The 27387-nt window shown below is 29.1% G+C and overlaps 1 protein-coding gene across 2 annotated transcripts in view; it reads right to left on the bottom strand.

Moving 5' to 3' along the window:
- LOC142324038 (zinc finger protein basonuclin-2-like) overlaps positions 1-27387 on the bottom strand; it is a 410165-nt gene that overhangs the window by 159270 nt on the left and 223508 nt on the right. For both annotated transcript variants that reach the window (XM_075364637.1, XM_075364629.1), the window contains exon 4: positions 21384-21486. In XM_075364637.1, coding sequence (XP_075220752.1) covers positions 21384-21486 — 103 coding nt within the window. The remainder of the gene's footprint in view (positions 1-21383; positions 21487-27387) is intronic.

Raw genomic sequence — 27387 nt, forward strand, 5'->3', positions numbered from 1 at the left:
TACTCAACTTATCTTAACTACTTTCTTCAGAATTAAGTTCTCTACAAGTTTTTTTTTAAAGTGCTACGTGTTTATTACCATTTAATAAAGTTAGTGAACGTCAAAATACAAAAAACAGGTATTTTTACCTCCAATTTTTTCGTTTCACCTAAGATTTCTCAAAAACTACTGCAGATAAGGTTCTGGAACCGAATTTTATTCGATCTTTCAGGTCAAAAACCATAAAAAATACTAATTCTGCTCCTTAATTAAGTCCTAAAAATTTCAGTATGATTTAATTTCACCGGGATAGCTGAAATCTGAGCGAAATCATTCACTAGTCGTAACTCGCAAACTTAGCATTTTAGGACACATATTTTCATGTACATTTCTATTATTTTTATGAGTAGAATAGGTTATGAAAGTATCGGGAGAAGTTCGTGATACACTAGTATATATATATGTGGACAACATATAAAAATTCTGCGCGCGCCTGTGTGCGCGCGTTCGTGTGCGTGCATGTGTGTGTGTGTGTGTGTGTGTGTGTGTGTGTCGGCGCGTGCGCGTGAGATAGTATGTAAGCAGATATTTAAAAGCATCTATAACCACACAAACAAATTTGCATGGTATTTTACTTTCTTGCAGCTTCTTAGCTAAGCCAATAAAATTACTTTTGCATTAACTACAAATAAGTACATTTACCTCTCGTTTTTTTTTTACAATTTTACATCCATCTCTCCCTTCCTATAGGTCTGTGTATTCGAGAATGAGCAATTTTATGATTTTAGTGAGTCATTTTTATGTGTGGGATGCTCATGCGAAATCATGATTTAACGATTACCCAAGGAAATATTAATGGAAACAATGAATGTATTATGTTTAGTTATTCACAGTTATTATGTACACTTTACATGGTATAGCTCGCTATTCTCCCTTATAGTATGTCATTAATAAATACTATAGAACAAATTGTATTGTTATTACTCTTTTAAACAATATTATATTGTTGTTTGCTGGTATGTAGCAGCATTATTAAAGAAAATACTTAAAACTTTATTTTTATAAGTATTTTTAAGCATTTAAATATACAAACACGTACTACAGTTAAAATAAACAACGACAACTGATGATAGTACCTTTTTAATCTGATTTATTCGATAATTTCTCTAAAATAATGCAAACAAAATTGTATGATTAAATATTTAGTTAATAGTAAACGTTTTGCTAAAAGAATGCACGATTAAATAATATTCTGTCCTAAAGAATAATTATCCAGTCGATTTTTACACTTCTGACATATTTTACACTTTTGACTTTATTGTATAATTCACAACTCTATACCTTTACATACTAAAAAAACCGGAATTACTATCTAATCTGCGAAAGTGCTTTGCTACTACTCTAAACCGACTGTTCCGTAACCTAACAATTCAATTAAAATATAGATTCTGTTACTTCATAATGCGACTATTTTGTTTCTAGGCGATTCACTTTAGTGGATATAATTTCGATTAATTTTAGAGTTATTTTAACGCACCTTAAAAATAACAACAATTTTTTACAAAACTTTAAAAATTTTTATTTTTATTACCCTAGCACTCGGCTTTAATCGTAGTTTTTTTTCGAGGCTCAAACTTATCTTAAAATAAACGACTTTTTGTTTTTTACTAATTTATTGGAGTATATCTTCTATGAATAAAATTCGAGCATAAGAAATTTGCAACAATGGTTTTTATAACTTTGTTTTTTGGAAAATCTTGGCAAAAATTTGCTCGTCTTAGGTAAACAGTTTGTTTATTCATTAATATAACACGCATTTAAACGAGGTAAATTGGTTAAAAACGACAACGATGGAGAAAAAACCTTTACGAACCCTTACACTTTATTGGTTTACATCAACCCCTTGAAATATGCGAGATCCAAATGTGTCCACAGACATAACTAATAATTTACGATTTTTTTTTTTAAGAATTCTCTTATTGCTTGTTTAATGTAAGCACTGGTTGAAAAATCTATAAGAACCACAAAAAATAACCATATTCAAAACAAATTTCACATTCCAGCATGATTAAAATACTTCTACAGGTTTCAAACGCATTAGATCATCATCCTGAAATTTGGTACAGGGTTTTTTCAAGAACAATTAATGCCTTATATCAGGCTTATCAAAAAAGTGAAATTAATTGGTGTTATGTTGCCATCTTAACCGATCCAGTCATGCTGTTGCAAATAACAGTGAAGGTCAAATAAGATACACTTCCAGTCTAGACAAATTCTATTACTATGCTGGGTTGAAAAAAAAAATATGTACAAAGTAAATGTAATTTACAAATGTTATATTATACAAATATAATTTGTGTGTAATATATATATTATATATAATTTCAAAAATAGCTTACTTAATTCCAATTTAATTTTTTCGAGCGCTTTCGGCTATTCTGCCATCTTCGAGAGAAGTATAATTATGATTAACATATATAAAATTATAGTAATCTCAATTATTATTACATAACAATTGAGAAGCTATTACAATACGGACGTAGTGACTTAGACTTAAAACTTTAACTTTTGACGAATTTTAACAAAATGACAATCATATATGTATATATATATATATATATAAAATTTAAATATGTAAGAATATAATTTTATATTTGGTAATCATAATTCTACTCCTTTTGAAGATGGCATAATAGCCGAAAGCGCTCGAGAAAATCAAATTGGAATTTGGTAAGCTGTTTTTTATAATTATATATAATAGTTATTATACCAAACGGTGCCATGTTCGAAAAACTAAATATATATATACACTAGCCGATCAGGGCTCCGTCCCCGGGTCTCCCGCTCTCTTCGTTATTCTCATGGTTGTAAGAATAATACTGATAAATAACAATTAAAGTGTTCAGACTTTTCAAATACGTACCTGAAAAAAATTATATTTCAAATGACAGAATAGTAGTACCTATGGTAACTAACGTGTAGAGTCCTTTGACGAGAAAACTTCAAAACCTCACCCCAAAGGGGCTAGGGTCTATACCTGTGGCTTAAAACCTTTCCTGGGGTAACAAGAATGTAACCTGAAATTTTGAATGCAATCGGTTGGTTGATTCACGCGTGATGCTGTTGCAAACGAACAGACAGACAGAATCCGCCACAAATATTCGCATCTTATATATATATATATATATATATATATATATATATGTCGGAGAATAAAGTACAGTGGAGTATCTTCCGACAAAACGATGAGAATATTCTTTAGAATATCTGTATTTTTAGTAGTTTTAAGAAATGTACTATTACGTGTAATATTTTGTAAAATAAGGTTTAAATTGTTTTATTGCGGTAGGCTTAGGCCTAGGTAGGCACATGGTTGTCAACGTAGTCGGGATCCCAGGACGATAGGGGTATCATAAAATTAATAAGGAAAAGGAAATATGCAGTAGGCATATTATTTGAGAATATCGAGAAAAGGCAGTCTTGCTTTGGAACCCAGATCGAACAGACGTCCTGGTGATCGCGAATTCGTTATTTCCCTGAGCCTCGGTCTATCGCAAGTTGTTTTAATATTATTTGAATTCTAAATTAAATTAATCTTATATTATAATTCGTGTACTACTGAGTTATTGATAAGTGATAATTATCATTTGTAATTATTTCATTGTACGAGTTATCTACTCATTTTTATTAATTGAACTTTATTATAATCTTATATATTCTCCACTTGTAATAATAAAAATGAGTGAAACACAAAACGTTGAATCCCTGACAAATCTCCTCGCCTCTCCGATATATATATATATATATATATATATATACATGTATAAGTAAATAAAGTTAACATTTTGCTTGGGTGGATTTTAATATTTATAAAAATAAGACACAAAATATGTTTCCAATATTTTCTTTAATTTTTTTTTTGTTTAGGTTACATACATAAAAAAAAAAAACATACTTCCGAATGAATATAAAGCCAATATGGAAAACAAAAATTATGTATAAATGAATCGTAAAGACGCCAGAAGATTAGGCTAACCACACAAAACATTCCTCCTAAAATTCATAAAAAAAAAAACATACTACCGAATGAATATAAAGCCAATATGGAAAACAAAAATTATGTATAAATGAATCGTAAAGACGCCAGAAGATTAGGCTAACCACACAAAACATTCCTCCTAAAATTCATAACTTTTTCAAATGTAAAGACAAATACTTTGTCGAACATATTCAAATTTATTAATTTGATAACTTCTAATTTAAAAAAAAACCTGAATCGGACTAAGTTTTAGTTTTCTTTTCATTACATGAAAAAAATATGTTTTATTTAATTTAAGTAAAAAGATAAATTGGGAGAAAACATCACACATAATTAAGATGAAATTACCTGGCATTCTGTCCAACAGTAGTGAATCGACCACTCTTACAATTTTTTATAATTTTAATGAATCATATACCAGTTTTAATGATATATTCATTAAACCGTGGAGTATGAATAAAAATATACGAATGGAAATTACTCAGGAATATTTTGATTTATATTAATGAAAAATACGGAAAGTATAAAAATATACAGTTGTTAATACGTATAAATAGGGCCATGGAGGAAGTGGTTGTTCTCAAATGTACAGTAAATAGGTCTTTTACCTTCGTATAATATATATATAGATCCTATATATTTTATACATACATGTACTACACGCTATTACAATAAATGTTGTTATATGAGATTAGGACGTTTGTTATTCGGTAATTACCTGTATAGTCGCTCTGAATTGCAAAATAGAAGCAGATCCTCGTCTCGTCGTCGTGTTTCTGTCTCTGTTCCCTTTGGTCGTCCACCATCTTTGATTACAACTGGAAGTGCTGTTGTTGTTGTTGTTGCTGTGGCTGTTGTTCACGGATGCAATTATATGCTAATGCCAGATGACCTAACCTGATAATACACGTCCCTCTTCAACGACCAGTGTGTCCTGTCCTATTCTTTTATCTTCTGATTCTTTATCTTATTTTCTTTTTTACCAGACTCCTCCTACATTTCCCAAATATAACCTCGAATCCTATCGGCTTATTATTAAAGTATGGCTGTAATTCTTGTACGTTACTCGTGCTCTGTCAGTCCGTATAATTGCGCTAGGTATTTGTTTCATTTCTAGGTAACATGCATCTGCCGTGAAGTTCTAGTAACGAATTAATTTAAGGGAGTATACAATCATAATGATTATTTTTTATTATTGTTTTTATTGCTCTATGACACTATAAGCGATAACAAAATCAAATAAATATAAGTAATATCAAATCGATAGAACATATTCAATCGAATACTTCAATCGACTAAAAAATAGCAATTTCCGATACTAAATAAATTAAGCCTAAGAAATTTGATAAATTATATATTTATTTAATATTTCTGAAACGGTAATGTATAAAACAATCCTGGTTATCATATCTACAGTTTAATTTATCCGCCCTATAAATATAATCGTAATAAAATAAACTAATTTATCTTACGGATAATAATTGTGGTGTAATTATTTATTATTTTTAATATCGTTGATTAAGATAATCGCAACACGATTATAAATGTTATATTACTTTATACTTATTTTACTGTAGAGGATGATTATGTTCTTTTAAAGTAAAGGATTTTTTATATCCTGCAGATGAACCCGTGTAATTTACAAGGTACAACGTTTAAAACCACGCCTGACCATCCCGGTCAGGCATGGCATTTTTACACACGCTACAAATCATTCATCTCATGCTCTGAAGCAATGTCTAACGGCGGTCCCGGAGGTTAAAAAAAAAACATTTAAAACCGCTCTGCTAAATGTCTATCAAAATACTTACTGACGGCCTATTTTTATTTTTACTCTGGTTACATTGATAGAAAGAAAGGCGGTCGATTTGGGATTACTTAAATTACATTAGTTAGAAAAGACAAGCTAGATAATTAAAAAAAAAATTAAAAATTAGTACCTTACTTTTTCATTAACAATTGCTTCAACGTACATGTCTAACTAGTTATTGAAAAAGTAATATGCCTAAGATATGAATTAATAAAATGAAAGAGTAGCTAAGCACGAAAATTAAAAACGATCGAATTTTATTTGGAGAACATAAATCTGTCCACATTAATCGGCAGAAGGATAAATTTTTATCCTATTTATCAGAAATAAGCGATTTTTTATTCATGAGTTTGAAACTAAAATAAGATGTTCTTCGGTCTTAAAAATAATTAATTTAAAAAATTGTAGCAAATCTAGTATCAACAAATAAAATTGTAAACGGAACTTTTACAGGTTTAATCATAATTTGTAAAAACAGTGCGAGAACTAAAAATATATAAAAATGAAAAATATTCTATTTACCTTAAACATAAAATTTTGTTCAAAAACACTAAATTCAGAAAAAAACAAGCGGTATTTTTTATCACAAAGTCAGGACTGAATAACTGTTACGGACGACTTCACTTTCCCAAATTAGAAAAAGTTTTTCATTGAAAACTTCTTAACTAACCGTAACTAAGAAACCGCTCTAGTAAAGATTATTTATTTTAGGACGTATTTATTCTTAAATTATAAATACTGCTGAGCTCTTTTTCATAATTTAAATTATCATTATTAATTATACGAATTTTTGGTAAATAAATAAACGGGAAATATATGTTATTAAATTTATTTTACCTTCGACGAATAAATCGAGAAAAGAGATCAACTGCTTAGGATCATAAAATTTATTACGAGGTCGTTTATGATAATTATGAATCTAATGAGAATAATAACGTTAAAGGAAAACGGTAGAGAGCCTAAATGAATAACTAAAGGATGTACATGATAAAGTAAAGAGAAAATAGAAGAAGCACAGAACAGATTGTGTGCATGGTTGAATGCAAATAGCACTAAAATGATAGCTCGACTTGTTCACACGCAACGATCCCCTCCCCCAACCCTCTTCCTAACAACACACCAGCGTTACTCTTAAATCCTGCTTGATTTCCCCCTCTAACCCCTGTCCGTAAAAACCTCCACCGTACTCCACTCCTCGTTCTACCTAGACGAAGTAACATTGACCTTTGAGACAAAACACAAATTCTACCTACCTGCGCGCAGTGTTTATGTTTTGACATATAGTTCGGTACATTTTCTCGCCTGAAATAAAGCTTCTGTATTTATGTCTATTATCCAGCGTAATAAGAGCATTTACTTTTTTTAAGTTTAATGAACTACGTAGTGTTATTAAACGGTTTTGTAACTAACAGTGATGTTTTTCTTATAACAAAATTTTATGCGACAATTTTGGTAGAAGTATCCTAAACTTCAACCTTCATTATTTACAACCGAATCGACAATTAAAATAAAAAAAATTATATCTACCTGGTGTGAGTTAATTATGCTAACTTTGTAGTTACTGCTGCCTTAACAGTCATTTCCCGTCTTTATATTGTATAAAACGTATTATACAGTCCTATTGTCATAACAGGAAAAACTTTATTGCTTAACCAAGGATAGAAAGCGCTTAGCCAGTTAACTTATTTTAATATACTACTAATATTATCGTAATATATTAAACGACTCCTTAATAAAGAAGTAAATCTGATATTTTCATGTTTTAATAAATTTGTATTAAATTATTTACTTTCTGAAATCGTATATGTATCAGCCTAATGTTAATTTACTTATAAACAGTCGATGAAACACGACCAAAAAATTGATCGTAAAATTATTTACGATTGATAATTTAGGGTTTTTCCCTCATCGACTTAAGATTGAAAATTAGTTTTTAAATTTAATTTAAGTAATTCAGTTTACTGATGTTTTTTAATTGAAATATATAAAATTATTTCAAAATAAAATCTGAAAATAATGAAATTGCAGCATACACTCATGAAATAATGCATAATAATTTTTTTTTATTATCTATAAAGAGTTATTAACTATAAGGAGATATATTACAGATAGGTTATAGTTCTAAACGATAAAGCAAAACGTTTGGACATTATTATTTGATTACCTATTTATCAGAAAAACACAACGTAACAGAAAACTCCGAATTACTTACCTAATAATTCAGAATTTTTGTTCTTCAGAGTTGATTGCTTTTACTTTTTAAACGTAAAAAAATAATAGAAATGACAACGTTATTCGAAAAGGCTAATTAAAGATACAGTAAAAAAATTATTTAATTATGATCATAATAAAAATAAAAGTCAAAATTGATTTGTTGTTATAAAAAAGGCTAACAACAAAGTTATTCTCTTTATTCTTATATAGGGGAAAAATAATGATACGTGAAAAAATTTTAAAAATTCAAACAATTAATGCTTTTTTCTTTTTGCTGTTCCCCACGCACAAATTCATCTCCCATCACCCAAGAAAATTATTTGATTTGTCTACGTTTACTATGTTAAATGGAAGAAACTAAAAAACTGAAAAATGTACAACCAATAAAAATTTACATGTGATTTTTTTGGCGGTGGGGGTGAATTATGATGAAATTTTATCGTAATACTATCTTTAAGTTAAAACCAAAAAATTTTTAAAATAAACAAAAGAAATAGAAAATAAACCAAAAACAAATAAATTAAAAACTAAATGTAAAGGTAAAACATATAAACCAAAAAAGTTTTAAAAGATTCCAAAAAAGAATTTTTTTAATTTTGATCGGCTTTCCTACCCCCAATAATGCTACGAAAGTATTTTTTTGGGTCGGTTCACTACTATTACGTCTAAGAAGACGTAAAAAAATTCGGTTAAAAAATATGTGTGAAATAAAAAGTTTTTCGATTTTGGGGGAAGGGAGAATATGAGGGACAATTTTTTTTTTAATGATAAGGTAACCATACAGGCATGTATTGTTTAATATATATATATATATATATATATAGAGAGAGAGAGAGAGAGAGAGATAGAGAGAGAGCCATATATCTTAATATAAAGCGGGGTTTTGTTTAAAAAACTTTTAGAAAATTCTCTCCCAAAGAAACTTTCTACCCTACCCCCTGGAGATTTAGACTTCCAACTCTTACAAAACAAATTGCCCTATGTACATGCGTGTCTGCCAAATTTCATAAAAATCGATTTATTCAGTCAAAAGTTATTAAGCTTCAAACACGTCAACACACTTACATACATGTGTGAACATTACCCGAACCTTTTTCTGGTTTTTTAGGGTTTCTGGGTCTGAAACGTTAAGAAATGTAATAATAACCTATACCCCATTTTTTGGATGCTTATCATACTTTCTATTTTGCAGCAGGAGTAAAAAGTGTGGTTTATCAGATCCAATGAAAAATCTATCGTTCAAAAATATTAATAAACTATTTCTTTAGAGAAAATTAAATTTTTTTCCTAGTCACATCAAAATGAACAAACTCATATGCCGTTGCAAGGAACACAAAAATACGTAGGAATAAAAAATTATTTTTTATTTATTTAGGCAGAGGTGTATTCGCACATACATATAAGTGATTCCACTGATTAGTGTGTTAATTAATGAGAAACCGAAATGTTTTTTTCTTTCAGAATTTAAAATTTTTTGCTTATATAAATTTTATTATTTATTTCGATTTTTCTTCCTCTGAAGATTCACATTTTTTAAAACTACTTTGAAAAATCTTTCGCTGTAATGAAAAATAATGTCTGATTATCTGTTGAAGTAGGTTATTCTAGAAGATGTGTTTCTAAGAAATAATTTTTTCCTAGTATTTATTCTATTTAGTAATTCAGTTCTAGCATTCCAGTACGGTAACCCACAGGGTTGTTCTAGTGGTAAAATCTTCTAACGTCTTCCCAAATCAGCTGATTGGAAGTCGAGAGTTTCAGTGATCAAATCCTACTAAAGCCAGTTATTTTTACACGGATTTGAATACTAGATAGTGGATATCGGTGTTCTTTGTTGGTTGGGTTCCAATTAACAACACATCTCAGCAACGGTCGAACTGAGACTGTACAAGACTACACTTCATTTATACTCATATATATCATCCCCATTCATACTCTGAAGTATTATCTGAACGGTAATTACCGGAGGTTAAATAGGAAAAAGAAAATATTCCAGTACGGTAAAGAAAACCAACACTAATTTCTTTCTTCAATAAATTGAAGCACCACGAATATACCATACCAAAAATTTTAGGAACTAATTCTGCAAAACAAAACCTAGGAAGGAAATTCGAACTAATAAATTGTAAAAAAGATAATCTAAAGGAAGCAATCCACCATTAAAATTAGCATACTCTAATCAGTGAAATAATTTATTGATTATTAGGATCATTAAACGTTATGTAATAATGTTAAACAACCTGTCATTTTAAGAATATTAACTACGACATTTATACGAGCATATATCTTTCTTGAAATTTATCTATCCTGTGTTAAATTACAAAGCAAATCTCACAAAACCATTATTAATAATAATTATATGGGTCGTAGAACTAATAACTATCTCTGAATTTTCAAAAACTTGTTTGATTAATACACGTTGAAATACAGCATAGCGCACCATTTTTAAAAAATTATAAATCAATGCCAATAATAAAAATAAAAATAATGAATGATTACATAGAGAATAGTAATTTTATTTACTGCAGTATTTATGATCGATATCGTAGCTGTTAATGAACTTAAATTATCAATTTATACAAAAATTACAAACATAACACTTCTAAATAAATATTTACGCTGCAACTAAAATACACAAATTATAAATACTAAAGTTTTTGTAAGAACTGTGAAAAATTATCAGAGTGACGTAAAATATTTTTTCTAGAAAAGTTTTATTTCGTTTCACGATTTAAAAAAAATTATATTCTTAATAAAAACATTAATTTATTGTTTTTATAAGATTTAATTAGTCATTACAGCTTAAAATCTTAACTTATATCTTGTTCAGAAGGGGTACACAAGTATGAGAAAGTAACTTTATTTAACTACCATTTCTTTTGTTTAGCTACCATTATCTAAAACAATAAAAAGAATTAAAACCAGGAGTACCCATATATAAAACATATTACATTATTCACATTAATATCGATAACTATTTTCTGGAGAATACTTAAAAATGAGTGTACTTAAATATTTGTGGGAATACGAAAAAGAGATGTTTTGACGAACACCATTTAACAAACGTATTAATAAAAACATCCAACTCTCATCATCTACGAAAGAAACATTTTCATTAGCCGAGCAAAATTTACCCAATCTAATTCTCGAATCCATCCTGACGATTTGAGAGAAAGTACAGCTCAAGTTTAAAGTGTGTACCGCAGAAGACGATGCTTAAAGGTTTCTCAAATAACAAAACTGTAACATGAACAGAACGTTAAAGAAACATTTTACAGTTAACCTATTAAGGATCTAAGTCCTTTAAACGTTAAGATCTTATAATAAATTAATATTTTATTCATACTAAACCAAAATTATACTCTACATAGATCACATGAAAAATGGTAAAAATGCTATTATAGATTTCGTAAAGAACTGTTCTACGATTGCCTCGAAGGATCAAAATTACGAGAAAGCCTTGAGTAGAGCAGCGTCAAAAAAAACAAAATTAATAAAATAAAGTCTGTTATGTTTATAATTAAGAATAATAATTATCTAAAACCACAGTGATGCAGCAATGCGTAAATTCGCTGATAAATAAAAAAAATCGGAAAGGTTTATTTGAAAAATAATTCAGTATATATTTAATCCACCACAACAAATATTTAAATAGTATGTACAAATTTCAGATTTATGTAATTATTTTATACCAGGTTTGTCTATGATTAAAAATCCATGTGCCGAGTAATATTGTGTTTTTTAAAAACAGGAAACTATATATTTTAATCTGGAGGGTAGAAAATCATTTAGTATGTTAGTAATTGATTTGGATTAAATAATTTATGCATTTGTTTTTCTTTTTTAATCTCCAAGATGGTAATATTATAATTTAAACAAATGTGTGTAAGTAATCTTTATCAAAAAATAAAAAAAGTCAAGATCAATGTTTAATTAAAGAAGTTACAAGCTAAATAATACAGTTTGGTGCTGTTGTAAATGAAATTTATTTGATCTCAAAATGTTTTACATGGTGGGAATCAAAAACTGGAAACATAATAATTTATAATTCTTTTAAGTAATTACTTTCTGATATGGAGCTGAATATCACGTAAATTTCACTGGATTTAGCATACTGATATAAAAAAATATATTCCGGTTGATAAAGGAGGGCACGGAAAACCACATCATTCCTCATTTTCCATAGCTTGGTATGAGATCTTCTTATTCTTCGGATCATTTTTCGGAATTATCTGTCCCTCATTTATATCTCCTACAACGTTTTTTAATGATAAATAACAGACAGGAATAGAGGGACATCATCCAGGAACGTTTCCATGTAAATTTCCTTCCAGTTGTTTTCTCTAATAATAAGAAAATAAGCGTTTTTCAATAAATCTAAATCTTGCATAAATCATGTCTTATAATAGTAATAAGAATAAAAGTGTAACAGCAGTGCGAGTATTTTGCAGTGTTCTTATTAAGGATTTGTTAGTTTAATTTGCAACAGGAACAATAATATCATTCACTATTTCTTTTAAAACAGAGATATAAATTCAATCAATACCGATTGGATATTTACTTTTTACATTTGTCATGCGAGTTAAAACTTTTTTTGACATTACTTGGAAACAAAAGTACTAAACAATCAAATAAATTTTCGAACTAAACCGCCTAAATTTAAACAGGTATGGTACCAATGCACACAGCAATTCCCTTTATTAAACCAAAGAGTTGTTGGAAAATATGATTAAAATATTTATTCGATTACTCAGCTACATGGATAAAAAAAGATTCTGTAACGGAAGTTGTCCGTAGAACCCAGCATTCTGACCGTTTCATCAACTAATAACAACCATTACTCATCAGCTATTCAACTATCGGCTATCAATTTCTTTAACGTGCCAACTAATAACTAATAGAAAATGACAGAAAGAATGGAATTTTAAGAAAAAGAAAATAATACTTGACCGCAGAAGGTAAAATCAGACAGTATGAATTTGAGAGTAGGTTATATCTATCTAAAAATTCATAAACGATATCATTCAAATCGTAACTAATTATAGATTACTATACGTATATTTATTAGATACGAAAAAAATATCTTCGCTTAAAAAAATGTATTCGCTTCTTACTATCGCTATTTTTTCCAAGCGTATAAAATAACAGGAACAAATTCTTCGTACGTTACACAATTCAAGTTAAGAATATCATAAAAGAAATGAAAAGCAGATAATGAGATATCGGTGAGCCAGGAAAGAGAATGGTATGTATCGTGCACCGATGCGTGCATACGTGTGCGCGCGTATGGATCTACCAGACATGTCTTTGAGGTCTTGTTCGCTCCACGGGGAGCTTCAACCGTCGATTCGAGGCCGCGGCGATCGAAGAGCGAACCTCATAAAGAAACTTAATTAATTCTTAAGTGGTATGTCATTCGGACAACGGAGTCAAACGACGGTGCTGCTTCGGCGGCAAACGACGGCGGCTTCATAAACTAAACTCGGGAGCGATTTATATAGGCCGGCGCTGTGCGAGAGTGTAATTAAATGGAGTCATAAAATTTAATGGTACCGGACCGAGATTGACAATGTTTATTATATTGTCCGAACGACCGGCCGAAGCACTACTAACGGGTAAGAATCGGTTGAGCCTCTTGAAGTTAATGATTGTCATAACAGGTTCTCATCTTAACTCGCCTCTTGTACTTATTTCTTTGTCATTATTATTTTTTACCGGCATTAATAATTTTGCCATGACTCCACCTACAAACCGCACTGGCATCAAATCAATTAAAGGTACGTAGGCCGGTCACACAACTTAAGCTGTATTCGAAGCAGTTACATAAATTAGATTACACTCTGGTAGTTTCGCATAATAAAACCGTTTTAAAAGTAAAATAAAATGATCGAAAACCTCTACGAAATTATTAAAAAAATTTCAACGAATATATTATCAGAAATACACTTACTACATCTTGATACATTTTATCTAAAATCACCTTCTTAAATCCTACAGGCGGTTAATTAATACTATAATTTGCCGGTGGACATATTTATTTTGTGTCAGTGTTGGACGTCTTCAGAAATAAAATTTAATATTATCTACCGATTATTTTACGTGTAAAGTACACTTCCTCTTTTGGGTCCATAGCATCAGATTAAACTCGAACTTAAAATAATAACATCGAAATAGTATATTATCAACACAAGCAGCTATCGATATTATAAAAAATAAAATAAAAAATATCGTGAGTTATGCTATGTGTATGTTTTTATAAAAGTATAATTGCACAAGTATTTGAGATATAGAAATTATATTTCGACACTTATAAATCAAAAGCGTTTTAAAATAACTTGAGTAACTACTCAAGTTACTTTCAGTATCTTTCATGTAATTTTCCGTTTAGAAAAGTAAGATCTCAATATATTCTTGCTATAAATTAACCGATTAAAATCGTTTAAAATCGATTATTTTTGTTTGTTGGAATTCTAGCAAGATAAAGGAAAATTTATTCTAGTTAACCGAGATGAAAATGAACTGCCCACAAATGAACGAAATGATTCCTCGCCGTCGGATATGACAAGTAAAGAACCGAGAGTCCACGTAGCTCCGACGAGATAAAGCACAATAATACAACTACAAGGCAATTACCTGTTGTCGAAGAAGCAGACCCTATAACGACTGAGCTATTTATTATTCAGAATATAATGTTTGCAATAATTGAGTTATAAATCATTGTACTGGAATGCGCGCGCTACTACAACCGATCAAATTTCTGCAGGTTTAAAATAGTCGCCCGAAGCTTGTCCGTCCTATGTCTACAGAACATAACTTATATAATACACACCCACGCCCGAACAAATTACGTATGAAAGAAATCCTTTAATTATCCTTCTGCATTATTCACAAATCTGATAATTATGACTGAAAATTCCACACATATTGTAAAATTAGTAGTATGTATTCGAAGAAAGTAAAATGTAATATACGTTTTACAACTGAAGTATCGATCTGAACTGGTCGTTATAGTCGAAACTCAAACATTTTCTATATTTTTAATGATTAGTTAATAATAAAATAAGTTATTTTCTATTAGTAAATTTTGTAGTTTTTTTCGAAATACAGATATTTTAAACTATCAAATTTACAGTGAAATACTTTGTCTAAAATTATTTAATCAAATCAGAGGTAATTAGAATATTATATTTTGTTTTTAATTTTAAATTCAGAATTTATATTTAGTGAATCTAACGACATTATTTTATAATATATTACATATGTAGTATACGTATACATATATTTCAACACTGGTTATTTATTTATTATATTTACTGATTAAGGTAAAGGAGTGGTTCAATGTAATATATTTCGTACACAAATATGTACAATATTTATTAGATTACAGTATTAAATAAAATAAATATTATTAATTTATAAGCCACACTAGTATGTTACACTTACTCTTGTGAGTGTAAAATAATATATTTAGGATAAATAATATTAGTAATATGCTTAGATAAATAATAAGGTTCACTGTGTAAAAATATTTAAACTTATTAATCGATATGAAAACGAAAAATATCGAAATGGGAAATAACAACTAAGGAAGTTATTTCTTCCGATTGAACTATAATAAAAAAAATGTGAATTGCATTTCGTAAAAATACGGAAACGGAAAAATTTCACGTTATTTCAATTAATCGCAACGTATTTTACGCGTTTAATTCATTTATTTATATTGCTACACACATTTTGATATACTGATTACAATATTATTAACAAAATACATCGAAACGTCAAAAATCCATATTATTTATTCATTATTCCAATCAACCACGATCTTCTTTGATAATAGAAGTCTTCTACTGCCAAGTATAAACGGTTCGTATAAATAACGTAATATGGTAAAAAACTGATAATTTTAAAATGTGAAAATTTGTGACAGTGAAAATAATAAGAGACCGTAATTTTTATAGAAATGGGGATAAATAGAGGAAGTTGTTAATAATTAGATCGAAAATAGGCAGATGCATAAAAGAGGCGATACGTGACAGGAAGTTAGGTCAACTTACGGCTGGACGTACGGACGGACGGATCTTCCTCGTGCGCAAGAGTCCCGAATAAAATCGATGGAGTCTGGCAGGCAAAGGCGGCGTTAGACCGAAGAGGTGGCGGGAGGGAGTATCACATCACATGTAAATTTATTCATGGTTGAAAATAATGTTAGGTGATACATTCGTCCATCAATAACACTCTTGCCTCATTCGGCTCATTTGACTTGCATAAAAGGAGGATTCTCTCTGCTTACCGTACTACAGCCTACTTCACCGCCCGCAACGATACAGTCGCTCAATGCCATGTTTTTAGATCGGCAATGCTGCTCAAAAGGCAGTACAATAAACAAAATTTACAATCGCTAATCTCTTAAAACCGTGGTAAGAAACCGAATTTTTATAAATGTTTGAAATATACTGCAATAACTTCAACAAGGACTACGTTTATCGTCTGCACAAATTGTGAATTAAAATTTCTATATTAAGAGCACAACAACCAATATATATAATGACTACAACAACCTGTATTCAAGTACCTACTTTACTTACATTTATCACTGTGATTACTTTTAAAAAATCTGATGTGGACAAAACACGATTTCCTTGTACGTCTATTAAATTAGATTTACACTTTTTTTTTAAATAAGTACATAAAAACTTTATTCTATTAAACACTTCTGATATTTTTTCTATTTTTTTTTTGTTCTTGAATTATTATTTATCGTAAAGATTTTTTTACAATGAGAGGTTGATAATTATTAATAAATTAATATATTTAAATTAAAAAAAAAGTTAAAAAAACGGAGATGAAGTCTGATTCGAACCGATGTGCCTTCCCTTAAGATCCAGATATTTTATTAATTAAAATTTTATTTGACAATAACTCTGGAACCAATGAAAATAAGTACCACTTTTCATATATCGTTGAAAAGCTTTCAATGAGGGCTTATTACTGCAGTTAAGAAAAAGTCCAAAATCCAAATGTTTTTGGATTTTGAGCTTTTTTGGACACTTTTGGTTCAGTAGATTGCAATCAAAAAGGGGAGGTGCACAACTAGTTGTTACAACAGCCCTAAATCCAAAATTTCAACATTCTACGACTAATCGTTTTTGAGTTATGCGAAATACATTCGTACGTACGTACATTCGTCACGTCGAAACTAGTCAAAATGGATTCAGGAATGGTAAAAATGGATATTTCCGTTGAAATCTTAAAACCGAAATTTTTCACGATCACAACACTTCCTTTACTTCGTACAAGGCAGTAAAAATGACACTGAGTAAGTCCATATGCGATTTTTTTTATAATTATAATAAAAACCTGATTTGTGTGTGAGATATTAAAAAGGAACGTATAATAAATTAGCTATCGGATAAATAATGTAAGGCATCATTTTTGTAAAACATCTGTTCATGGAAATGAATTTAATGACTTTACAATCATACTTATGTGGTTATGTATATAAAAAAAAAAATATGTTGTAAAGTAGTCGTATATGTAACTATATAATTTTTCGTAATACTCTAATAACGTCTTCTCAATATTTGGGAGTTTTTAAGAGTTCAATTTAACGAAAATCCTCAAAGTTTAGGATCGAAACTCCCAGCATGAAAATTCTCCAAACTCAAGAAAACCTATCTCATTTTGAAAATACTACCCCATCACCCACCCTTTTAAGCGGGTTAAGCAAAATTTTAAAATGAAGCTTTGCCGTTTTTCACGAATAACATGAAAATTGTGAAAAAGAGGTAGAAAGTGAAATGGTGAAAAATCGACAAAAGTAGACGCAATTTTTTGAAAGTTGATAAAATCTTTCATAAGACGAAATTTTCTCGGCCCTTATAGCCTTCTTAGTACCGAAGTTAACAATCACATTTGCAAACTGGTGCATAACTGTTTTGTTATTTATCCAGTTGTGAATGAGGTCACCATTTCATCTGCTATCTCCCTTTTACCAGTTTTTCACCTGATTTTCGGTTTCTCTCGCTCAGCATTAGGCAAAAAAAAAAAAGTCAAGCTTCAAGAATCATTCAAAACTGCCGAACCTGAAGATCAAATGAGCTTTGAAGAGCTCAATCTGTATGTCAAGAACGCCATGAGTAGCCGCTGATACAACATATTCTTGTTCAAAATATTAACTACCGGACATTTATACTAGGCAAATGATATTGATGAAGTCGACAAAAATATTTGTTTACATTCAAGAACCGTAGATGACAAACCGTATCTCCATCCCAGTTTTATTTTGATGTAAAATTTATCTGTTCTCGAAAAAAATCCGTCAAATGAAAACTGTCCGATATATATAAGATTTATTTTACCAGAACAGTGAAATCGAATAGAGAGGAATAAGTTTAAAATTACATTAATTTTCCCGGCATAATAAAATGTAAAAGAACTGACATTTAAACCATATGAAAAAAAATAGTCATTTTTAAAGTTTAATGATGCTACCTTTAATATTTTATGTGAAAATAAATACTAGTAAAATGCGAAATTTTAAACAATTAAATAGTATTTTCACTGGAAAAATTTTGATTTCGGGTATAATATAGGCCTAATTTATGGCTTAGCATTCTTCAGTTTAGCAGTACTTTTGTAAATGAGGTAATTTACAAACAAAAGGGAAGGTGACCCTTACGAGATTGTCTCGAGTAAGGGATAGCGGTCTGGGTTTCCAACGAGATGTTATATATCAGAATAGTAAAGTAACGTCGTAAAGGTTTTTTTCTTTTGGGTGGGAGGTACTTTGACTATAAGATGAGGAAACTGACCATGATAATCTGCATATTCACCCCTTCAACCCGCTACAGTACCCAATAAGATTGACCAACTACCCACACGGGAACTACCGGGTCCTATTTTATGACCTTTTCTATTTATTTCTTATCCCCTATGCTCCATAAAATGCCCACATCTACCGTCTCCCCTTTTTTTCAAGTTAGAATTCAATTTATTAGTCAATTTTATAAACGAGAGATATATGATTTTTATTATCGAAGGAAAAATAAAGATTATGTTCTTCAAATTACAATAAACGTTTTATTTGCTGACTGCAGTGCAGTTTACTTTTGTGTATATTTTACGCCCTTAGATAATCATGATAATTTCTACTTTAAGCAATTTTTTTATATTCCTTCAAATTACCATTAATTACTTATTGGTAATAACTCGAACTCCGCATTCAGAATTTAATTAACTTCTAAATTATATGTTTTTACTGAAAAATGTTAATCATAACCGATCATAAATCTTTAGAGATATTTATTTATAAAATACGTTTTGCTTTCTAACAAAAAATACAGCTTTAATGTAACTAATACTCCCCCTTGAAGTAATTTCTTTAGTGAACATTCAAACACACCCTACAGCCACTAAATACTGTACATGGAATTATGTGCAACATAGTTATGCAATTTAATTCATATTTTTACGTTTAAATATGTTAATTACATTTCTCTTTACGTATTTTCAGTGTTTTACCAAAGAAATGCTACAGCATATTAATAAAATATTGGTAAATATTTCACTGTAATAATCGCATACATGACCGATAATAATTTTTAAACATACAACCGGTGAAAAATGATATTACCAATAAGTTAATAGTTCTTTATGATCCGATAACAATTTATGTACGATGTTATCCTCGTATGTAATATTACATGTTTATTATGCACATTAATTAATAAATTTATGCAGTGTTCTAGCGATAACTTCATTTACAGACTGATAGATTCATTCATAAATTTATCTTTAAATTCATTAATTTATCCTTAAATTAATCTTTTATTTAGAATTGTTGCGGAAATCTTATTTTCATATACTCGTATTCTGATAATGAAATTCTAAAACCCATTCTCTTTATTCTTATTTTCACTTTCAACAAACAAATCTTTCATCGATAATAAAATAGAGGACATACAACACAAATTATAAATGATGATGGAAAAGAATATTTATTATAAAATTAACTACGACTAAGTACCAAGTAAAAGTAGAAGTCACCGTTTACTTGAATGTTATAAATAGTAAAAAAAAAAAAAATTTGTCGTAGTAATTGCGCCAGAAGAGCGGATTTCCGGTTTTAGTTAATAAAGAAAGGATGTTACACTGCTGTAATGATTTTTGAAAATAATATTGCTTTTGGTGTTATTCTTTTTCGGTTTTGTTTTCTTTTTTTTTTGTATTTCATGTTATGTGTTCTTTTATAATACTGCTATGTACTGAGTATTGTTCCAATAAATACATAAGTATATAATGTGCTTGTACATTTGTGTTTTTCTTCCTCCTTTTCATATACTTGAGTTGTGACTGCATCAATTGCTTAATACTGGTACTTGTCAACAGCTTACTTTAATACTGTTACTCCTAATTTTTATGGTTTTGCAGTCGTGCAAACAAAAAAATAAAAGGTTTAAACCAATCCAAAACGATTGAAACTTCAAAATTGATTTTTTGGACACTAGCCTCCTTCCTTCATACTAGATAACATTTTGTTTTATTGCGGAACTAAAATATTATAGCAAAAATAGCTCGCACCTGGCGGTGCTCGCAAAAATTTGATTTGAGCTACAAAACTTGAGGTTTTGGGACCATTTAGTAGCTTATGGTGCTCGCCAAAATATAATTTTAGCTTTATAACAAGTCACCCTTCAAGTTACAACATAACGTACCTCAAAAACCCAGATTTTTGACGCTAACTCCGGTTCCTGTGAACCTGTACGCTTGAAAATCAATAGGGGTCTATCCCCAATAGTTAACATTATCCCACCATCTTTTGTCAAAATCAGTTAAGATTTGGGTCCAGTAGAGGGGACGAAAAAATCTTATACATGCATATATACATGGATATACATTGCGAAATCGTATTCAGAAGACTCCAAAACGTAAAGAAAAGTTGGTACCATTCTCCAACCGATAACCGCTTAGAAAATCAGAGCAGGCGCAGTAGCGATTTCTACAAATTGTCTGTTAATCGGCTCAAAATGCTACTACTGGGTAAGCATTTAAGGCTGTACTATTTGTATTGAATTTTCTATAAGAATCCTTAATCCTTTGTTACGAATAATGAAATTACCGGCAACAATATAAAAATTAATATTTTAGTTGTGACTCGATTAATTTATTTTACGTATTTTTACATTTATCCTTTTACTTGAGGACTAAATACATTCTTCCATCGTAAAAGAGTGAATTCGACAAATATTATACAGCGACCGTTTACAGATGAATAGCAAGTAATCTGTTGTGAATTACATTTTACAAACCTACGCATGCCATAATAAACACATTATTACTCACCATGAGGAACCCAGCCGTGAGAACAGTTGTCACAGAATCGAATATGTTGTTTACCAGGAGTAAAACATTCGCAGGCGCAACCGGGTACTGTACATCTTATTGCCTGCAATAAAAAAATAAAACAAAATTAATAATGATAATAAAATACAGGAAATCATTCTAATACTGTGTCGAGGCTGCTAATAAACAAATATTAATGAGATTTAACACCAAAATTATTTATGGAATACTAGAACCAAAGAAAATATATCCAGAATTTCAGAGCAATAACAAAACAAGTGATCATAATTAACTTTTTGTATCTTTTAATTAGTTTTTATAAAAACTCTTTTTAATCTAAAATAGTAGCTGTGAGAAAACAAGACCTGATAACATATTGTTAACAATGTTGATAAAGTGTTATATAAATAACAATAAGTTAATGATAATAAGTGTTAAATAATTAACAATACATCGATCAGTCGATTTAATTGATACTCTGGTATTTTCTTACGGACAAATCATTCAATCGATTTAAAGTAGGATAAAAATACACGTACAATTATTAATAATAGTTTCCTGACCTTAAAAAAAGCCAAAGCAATTTTAAAAAAGAGACCTTTAGTATTTTTATAATGCAGTAGGAGATGGAATGTGAAGAAATGTCGCTCTAGGGAGTTATCACGTAAGATAGCCAAGCCAGCCGTTCACCGGACAGAAGCAGTTCGAAATGAATTCTGACGGTGTCCCGAGAGACTCGGTTCTTCCTAAAACTAGCTAGAGTTTTACGATGCCAATTTTCGAACCGGGTTCTTTCAATATTCTAATTTTTACTCCTGTATCGTTCAATTTTACCACTCGTACGAATCAATTTTAAAATTCCAATCTTTATCCAATTTTAAAAAACCGGGGTTGAATCTTTCAAAAATTTTTATATAAATCGCTACAACATAAAATTAGATAGTTCGATTTGTTGTTGTAAATTATGTTATTCCTACCGATATAAAAAAAGTCACCTAAATAATAATTAGTTATTATAAAAAATATCAAACGTGTAAAATATTTGATATTATTATATTAAAAATGTCATATTATTATGTATCCAGGTTATAATTATGTATATATTAATAAATAAAAATTATTTACTAAATATGATATTATATGTATTAAGCTAAGTTACGTTAATAATATCAATATCATCACGTTCTATCTCTCGCTCTTACAATCCCTTATTCTAAGATTTACCTCTAGAATGACACGTATCAGGGCTAAATTGCCTCTTGACCGAACAGAACTTTCAATGAATATGTATCGAGCATCTCGCACTATTGAAATATAATAATGTATTTTTTATCGATGAAAAAACATAAAAACTATAAAAATGCTTTTACGAGCAGTCGTGTCTAAATTTGTGTGTGTTGGCGGATGGGTGTTTAGAATGCAGGTTATAGATTAAAATTTTGAATTTCGGAATGAATTTTAGCAAACATAGAGCAGTTTAAATTGTTAATACTTACATACATTGGCAAAACTTTAATAATGTTGACAATGAGCTAAGAAATGATGACAATGATGACGATGAATTTTATTGGCCTCGAGTTACAGACAATTTCTTTTTATTACAAAAAATTTGATTAAAAAAGAAGTAAAATTAAAAGTATTAATAAACTAAAATTAACGTAATTTACAAAATTATTTCTAGGAACTTAATAGGTTCACTTTTGCCGACGCAAAAATAAGTTAGCGATTGCGTTTAACATAGTGAACGGATGGAAGAATAAGGGGTGAAAATGTTTACGGGGTTAGTCGTCTTAGTTATGAATGGTTGACAATTTATCCAACTGCAATATCCACGCGCTATCGTTTGACGACGTCTGATAAAGTTACGACATAAGATGAATTGCTTCAACCCTCGGCTCAAAATCATCAAGTTCTATCTCTCCCGCTCTTACAATCCCTTACTTTAAGATTTACCTCTGGACTGACACATATCAGGGCTAAATTACCTCTCGAACGAACAGAACTTTCAATGAACATACATTATTATATTTCAATAGTTTCTCGCACTATTGAAATATAATAATGTATTTTTTATCGATGAAAATAATAAAACAGGAAAAAACAGATTAAATTTCTATTGCATAATTCTCCAATGTAATCTTTTATTATTATGAGAATATTTATCAAAAATAATAAGGCACTAATTGCGATTAATTAGTTTATATTAAATTTGAATGAATTTGTATCGATATAATCACTAAATCCAAATATTTTGTATGTAATTATGATACCTAAAATATATAATAAACTTGACATTAAAAAAGCCATTTTAACTGCAATAAGTTTGTTTTAACAAAATATTAAGAATGTAATAATTGTAATAGAAACATCAATAATCAAAATAAAATTCAAATAATCCTGCGATTTATTTCAAACACGTGTTATTTAACGTATGCAGTTTACAATTTTTTTTATCGGTACAATTAATCGGAATCGATTTTTTCTTCTTTTAAGGCTGAGGAAACACTTTATCAACGCTACTAAAAAACACAAAAAACTACAAAAATGCTTTTATGTGCAGTCGTGCCTAAATTTGTGTGTGTTGGCGATGGGTGTATTTTAGAATGTAAGTTACAAATTAAAATTTTGAACTTCGGAATGAATTTTAGCAAACATACAGTAGTTTAAATTGTTAATAGTTGCGTTATTTAAATAAAGGTTTACAAGATGTAGAATAAAATATCACAGAATACTTAAAGAGATTATTGACATGATCGAAGTGAGCAGCGGTATATTCGTAATGATGTTTACCGAGTACCCGTTGAACATTAGCTAACGGCAAATAAGCTAATATGAAAAGATCATAACGTACCAACCCCTTCTATTTTACGATTAACAGGGGGTAAACAATTCCGTTTATTCTCTAGAGATTTGATGACATAGAGGGGAAATAATTCCGAGTTACTTTTCGTCTTTCTGAATCGAATTAATTATATCTTAAATATTTAAATAACGTTAAACTTTGTAACCGCACACCTATTGACCGCTAATTATATCAAAAATATATATATTTACTAGTAAAATACAAGAATGTAAGGTTCACAATACATCAAAATATTGAGTAAACCTAATCAAATTACACATTTTACTTACACCGAACATTATAATAGCAGTAAGGCTATTGTTGTTGTAACTCTGAAGTAATAAATTGATTTCCTAAGAACGAATATAAGAAGTCCAACCGTATTAATCTATATAAGTATTATCAATGAAACAAAAATAATCAATAAAATGGTACCAAATAACTTACATAAAAAGAATATATTACAAAAAATCACATTATATTATAAAGAACTATCATATAAATATATTAATAGTAGTTCCGTTACACGAAAAAATCTGATGTGGGCACTTCATGATTTCCTTGTACGTACATTAAATTACAAATTTTTGCCGCACTTCATTTAAAATTATTTATTTGAAATTGAGATACGATCCTCCAATTCTTTAATAAAGTTGACAGTTACACAATTGCTGAAATATTAGTTCTTATTAATATCAGATATTTATACAATTATTAATTCAACATCTTACATGAAATATTAGGATAGAATAAAATTCCCTTTACTACTTGTATTACGATATCAGTATTATTTATATTTTCGTGAGATGCTGATTAACAAAAGTTTCAAATTTTTGGTGTGTCGTGTAAATAAAAGTTAATAATTAAACTATCCGTTTAGTGAACTCCTGTATACTGGTTAAAAATATTAATTTCGACATTACGGTGTAAAATATTCAGTTTTTATTATTGGATTATATGTTGAATAATCAAAAATGAAAAAGAAACAATCAAACAGGAAAAAGAAAGATAACATGAAGAAATATATCTGAAAAAAAGAGGAAGAAAATGTTGCAGACCAAAAGACAATAAACAGCAACAAATTGTTGCAAACAAAGAAAGAATAAAAACATTAAAAGAAGATAATAAATATAAATAGGAAACAAATATTAAAACTAAGGAAAGAATAAAAAGATTAGAGAAGATGATAAATATAAAGAGGAATAAAACGTTAAGACCAAGGAAAGAATAAAAAGATTAAGAGAGGATGTTGAATATAAACAGAGAGAAAATTTTAAAACTAGAGAACGTGTATACAAATTAAGATAAGAATTATATCAAACCAAAGAGCGATTAAATGATTGGAAAAAAAACAACTAAATGAAATGATAATCAACTCCGATTTGGGAGAATATTGTCCGACGATATCAGACGAGTAATGAACTAAAAGATAAGAAATTTTTTGCAATTTATTAAAGATCGGGCATGTATGCCTCAGTGTATACGTTGTTCTTGTGAGGGTCTATTTTTAGGTCAGTCTGTAGTTAACTTTAATGTAGATAAAAATAAACAGAAATTAAACTAGAAAATTCAAAAATAATATTATCTAAATTATAATTTTCAATTAATATTAAATAATCAGATGTTTCACCAAATCTATTACATATACACATATATAAAATGCCTATTAAATTAATATACACGTTTTTAAATGTACATAAGATTTTATTTCACTAATAACTTCTGATTTTTTTCACATTTTTTTTTTTTTTTACTGAATTATTATTTAAGGTTTTTTTTCAATGAGACGCTAATAATCCTTAATAAATCAATATATTTAAATTAAAAATAAAAAAAGTTAAAAAACAAAAAAAGGAGATGCCTTCCCCTAAGATCCAGATATTTCATTAATTAAAATTTTATTTGGTTATAACTCTGAAACCAATGAAAAAACGTACCACTTATGACACATCGTTGAAAAGCTCTCAGTTAGGGCTTATTACTGCAGCTAAGAAAAAATTCTAAATTCAAATTGTAAGGATTTTGGACTCTTTTGGTTCAATCGATTGCAATCAAAAGGAGAGGTGCATAACTAGATGTTAAAACAATCCTAAATCCAAAATTTCAACATCCTACAATTTTTTTAGTTATGAGAGAGACGTACGTACAGATGTCACAAAACGTAAAGATGTCTAGAAAATGTATTCAGGGATGGTCAAAATGGATATTTCCGTTGAAATCTGAAAACCGAAATTTTTCACAATACACAACTTCCTTTACTTGGTACAAGGAATTAAGAACGTAAAATTTTGCCTTAAGTCAATAATGAAAAAAAGAAAAAAATCAACATGTTTATACGTCAGTATTTTATGTCTATCTATTTTTTTAAGTTTACTTTATGTCACCTATTTTACGTCAGTTTTTTACTTGTTATCACCAGAACTAAAAAGATATAAGATTCAAAGTTATCAAAAATAAACTGGAAAATTGGATTAGAACACTAAATGAAAACAAGGTGTATTTGAAATAGAGAGAAATTGATGTATTAAGAAAAATGTGAAGAATGAATTGTTTTAGTTATTAATTTTAGTATAAGTAATTTAATATAACACTTTTTATGTACTGGCCAAGTTTTCCCAAGCTTCGTACTGAGATTTTAGCATATTTGCCGGGTTCAGTGTGTAGTTGTATAATATTTTATGTAATTATGTATTATACCTTAATTCTGTATCCTGATAATGATCAATAAATAAATAAAAATATATAAAATTGTTTTATATGACAATATATGTAAATAACTTCAACTAATCAAAATTGTGATCATTATTAAACTGTATTTGGAAATCGCTCGTAACGTTCTGGTGAATAAAATAATATAGTGTTAAAAATATATTCATTATTACTGAATCTTAGCTGTTGCATTACGGCAATACATTATTAAATGCTTCTACAGTATATTATATATTCTATGTTTATACATACATTCTATATTCTATGTTATATACAATTCCCATGTTCGGGTGTAAAGTTGAATAATAAATAAATATTTTAGAAATACGCGTAACATCTTTATTTGTATCTAGTATTTGTTTTTTTTTTTTTAGGGTAACGAATTCTGTTCATACAGCTGCATAGAAATTTTTATCAACTTTTATGGGTAAGCACAAGCAAATAATGCTTGTA

Source organism: Lycorma delicatula, chromosome 1 (assembly GCF_047948215.1).
Source record: "Lycorma delicatula isolate Av1 chromosome 1, ASM4794821v1, whole genome shotgun sequence".
In the NCBI taxonomy this organism is placed as follows: Eukaryota; Metazoa; Arthropoda; class Insecta; order Hemiptera; family Fulgoridae; genus Lycorma; species Lycorma delicatula.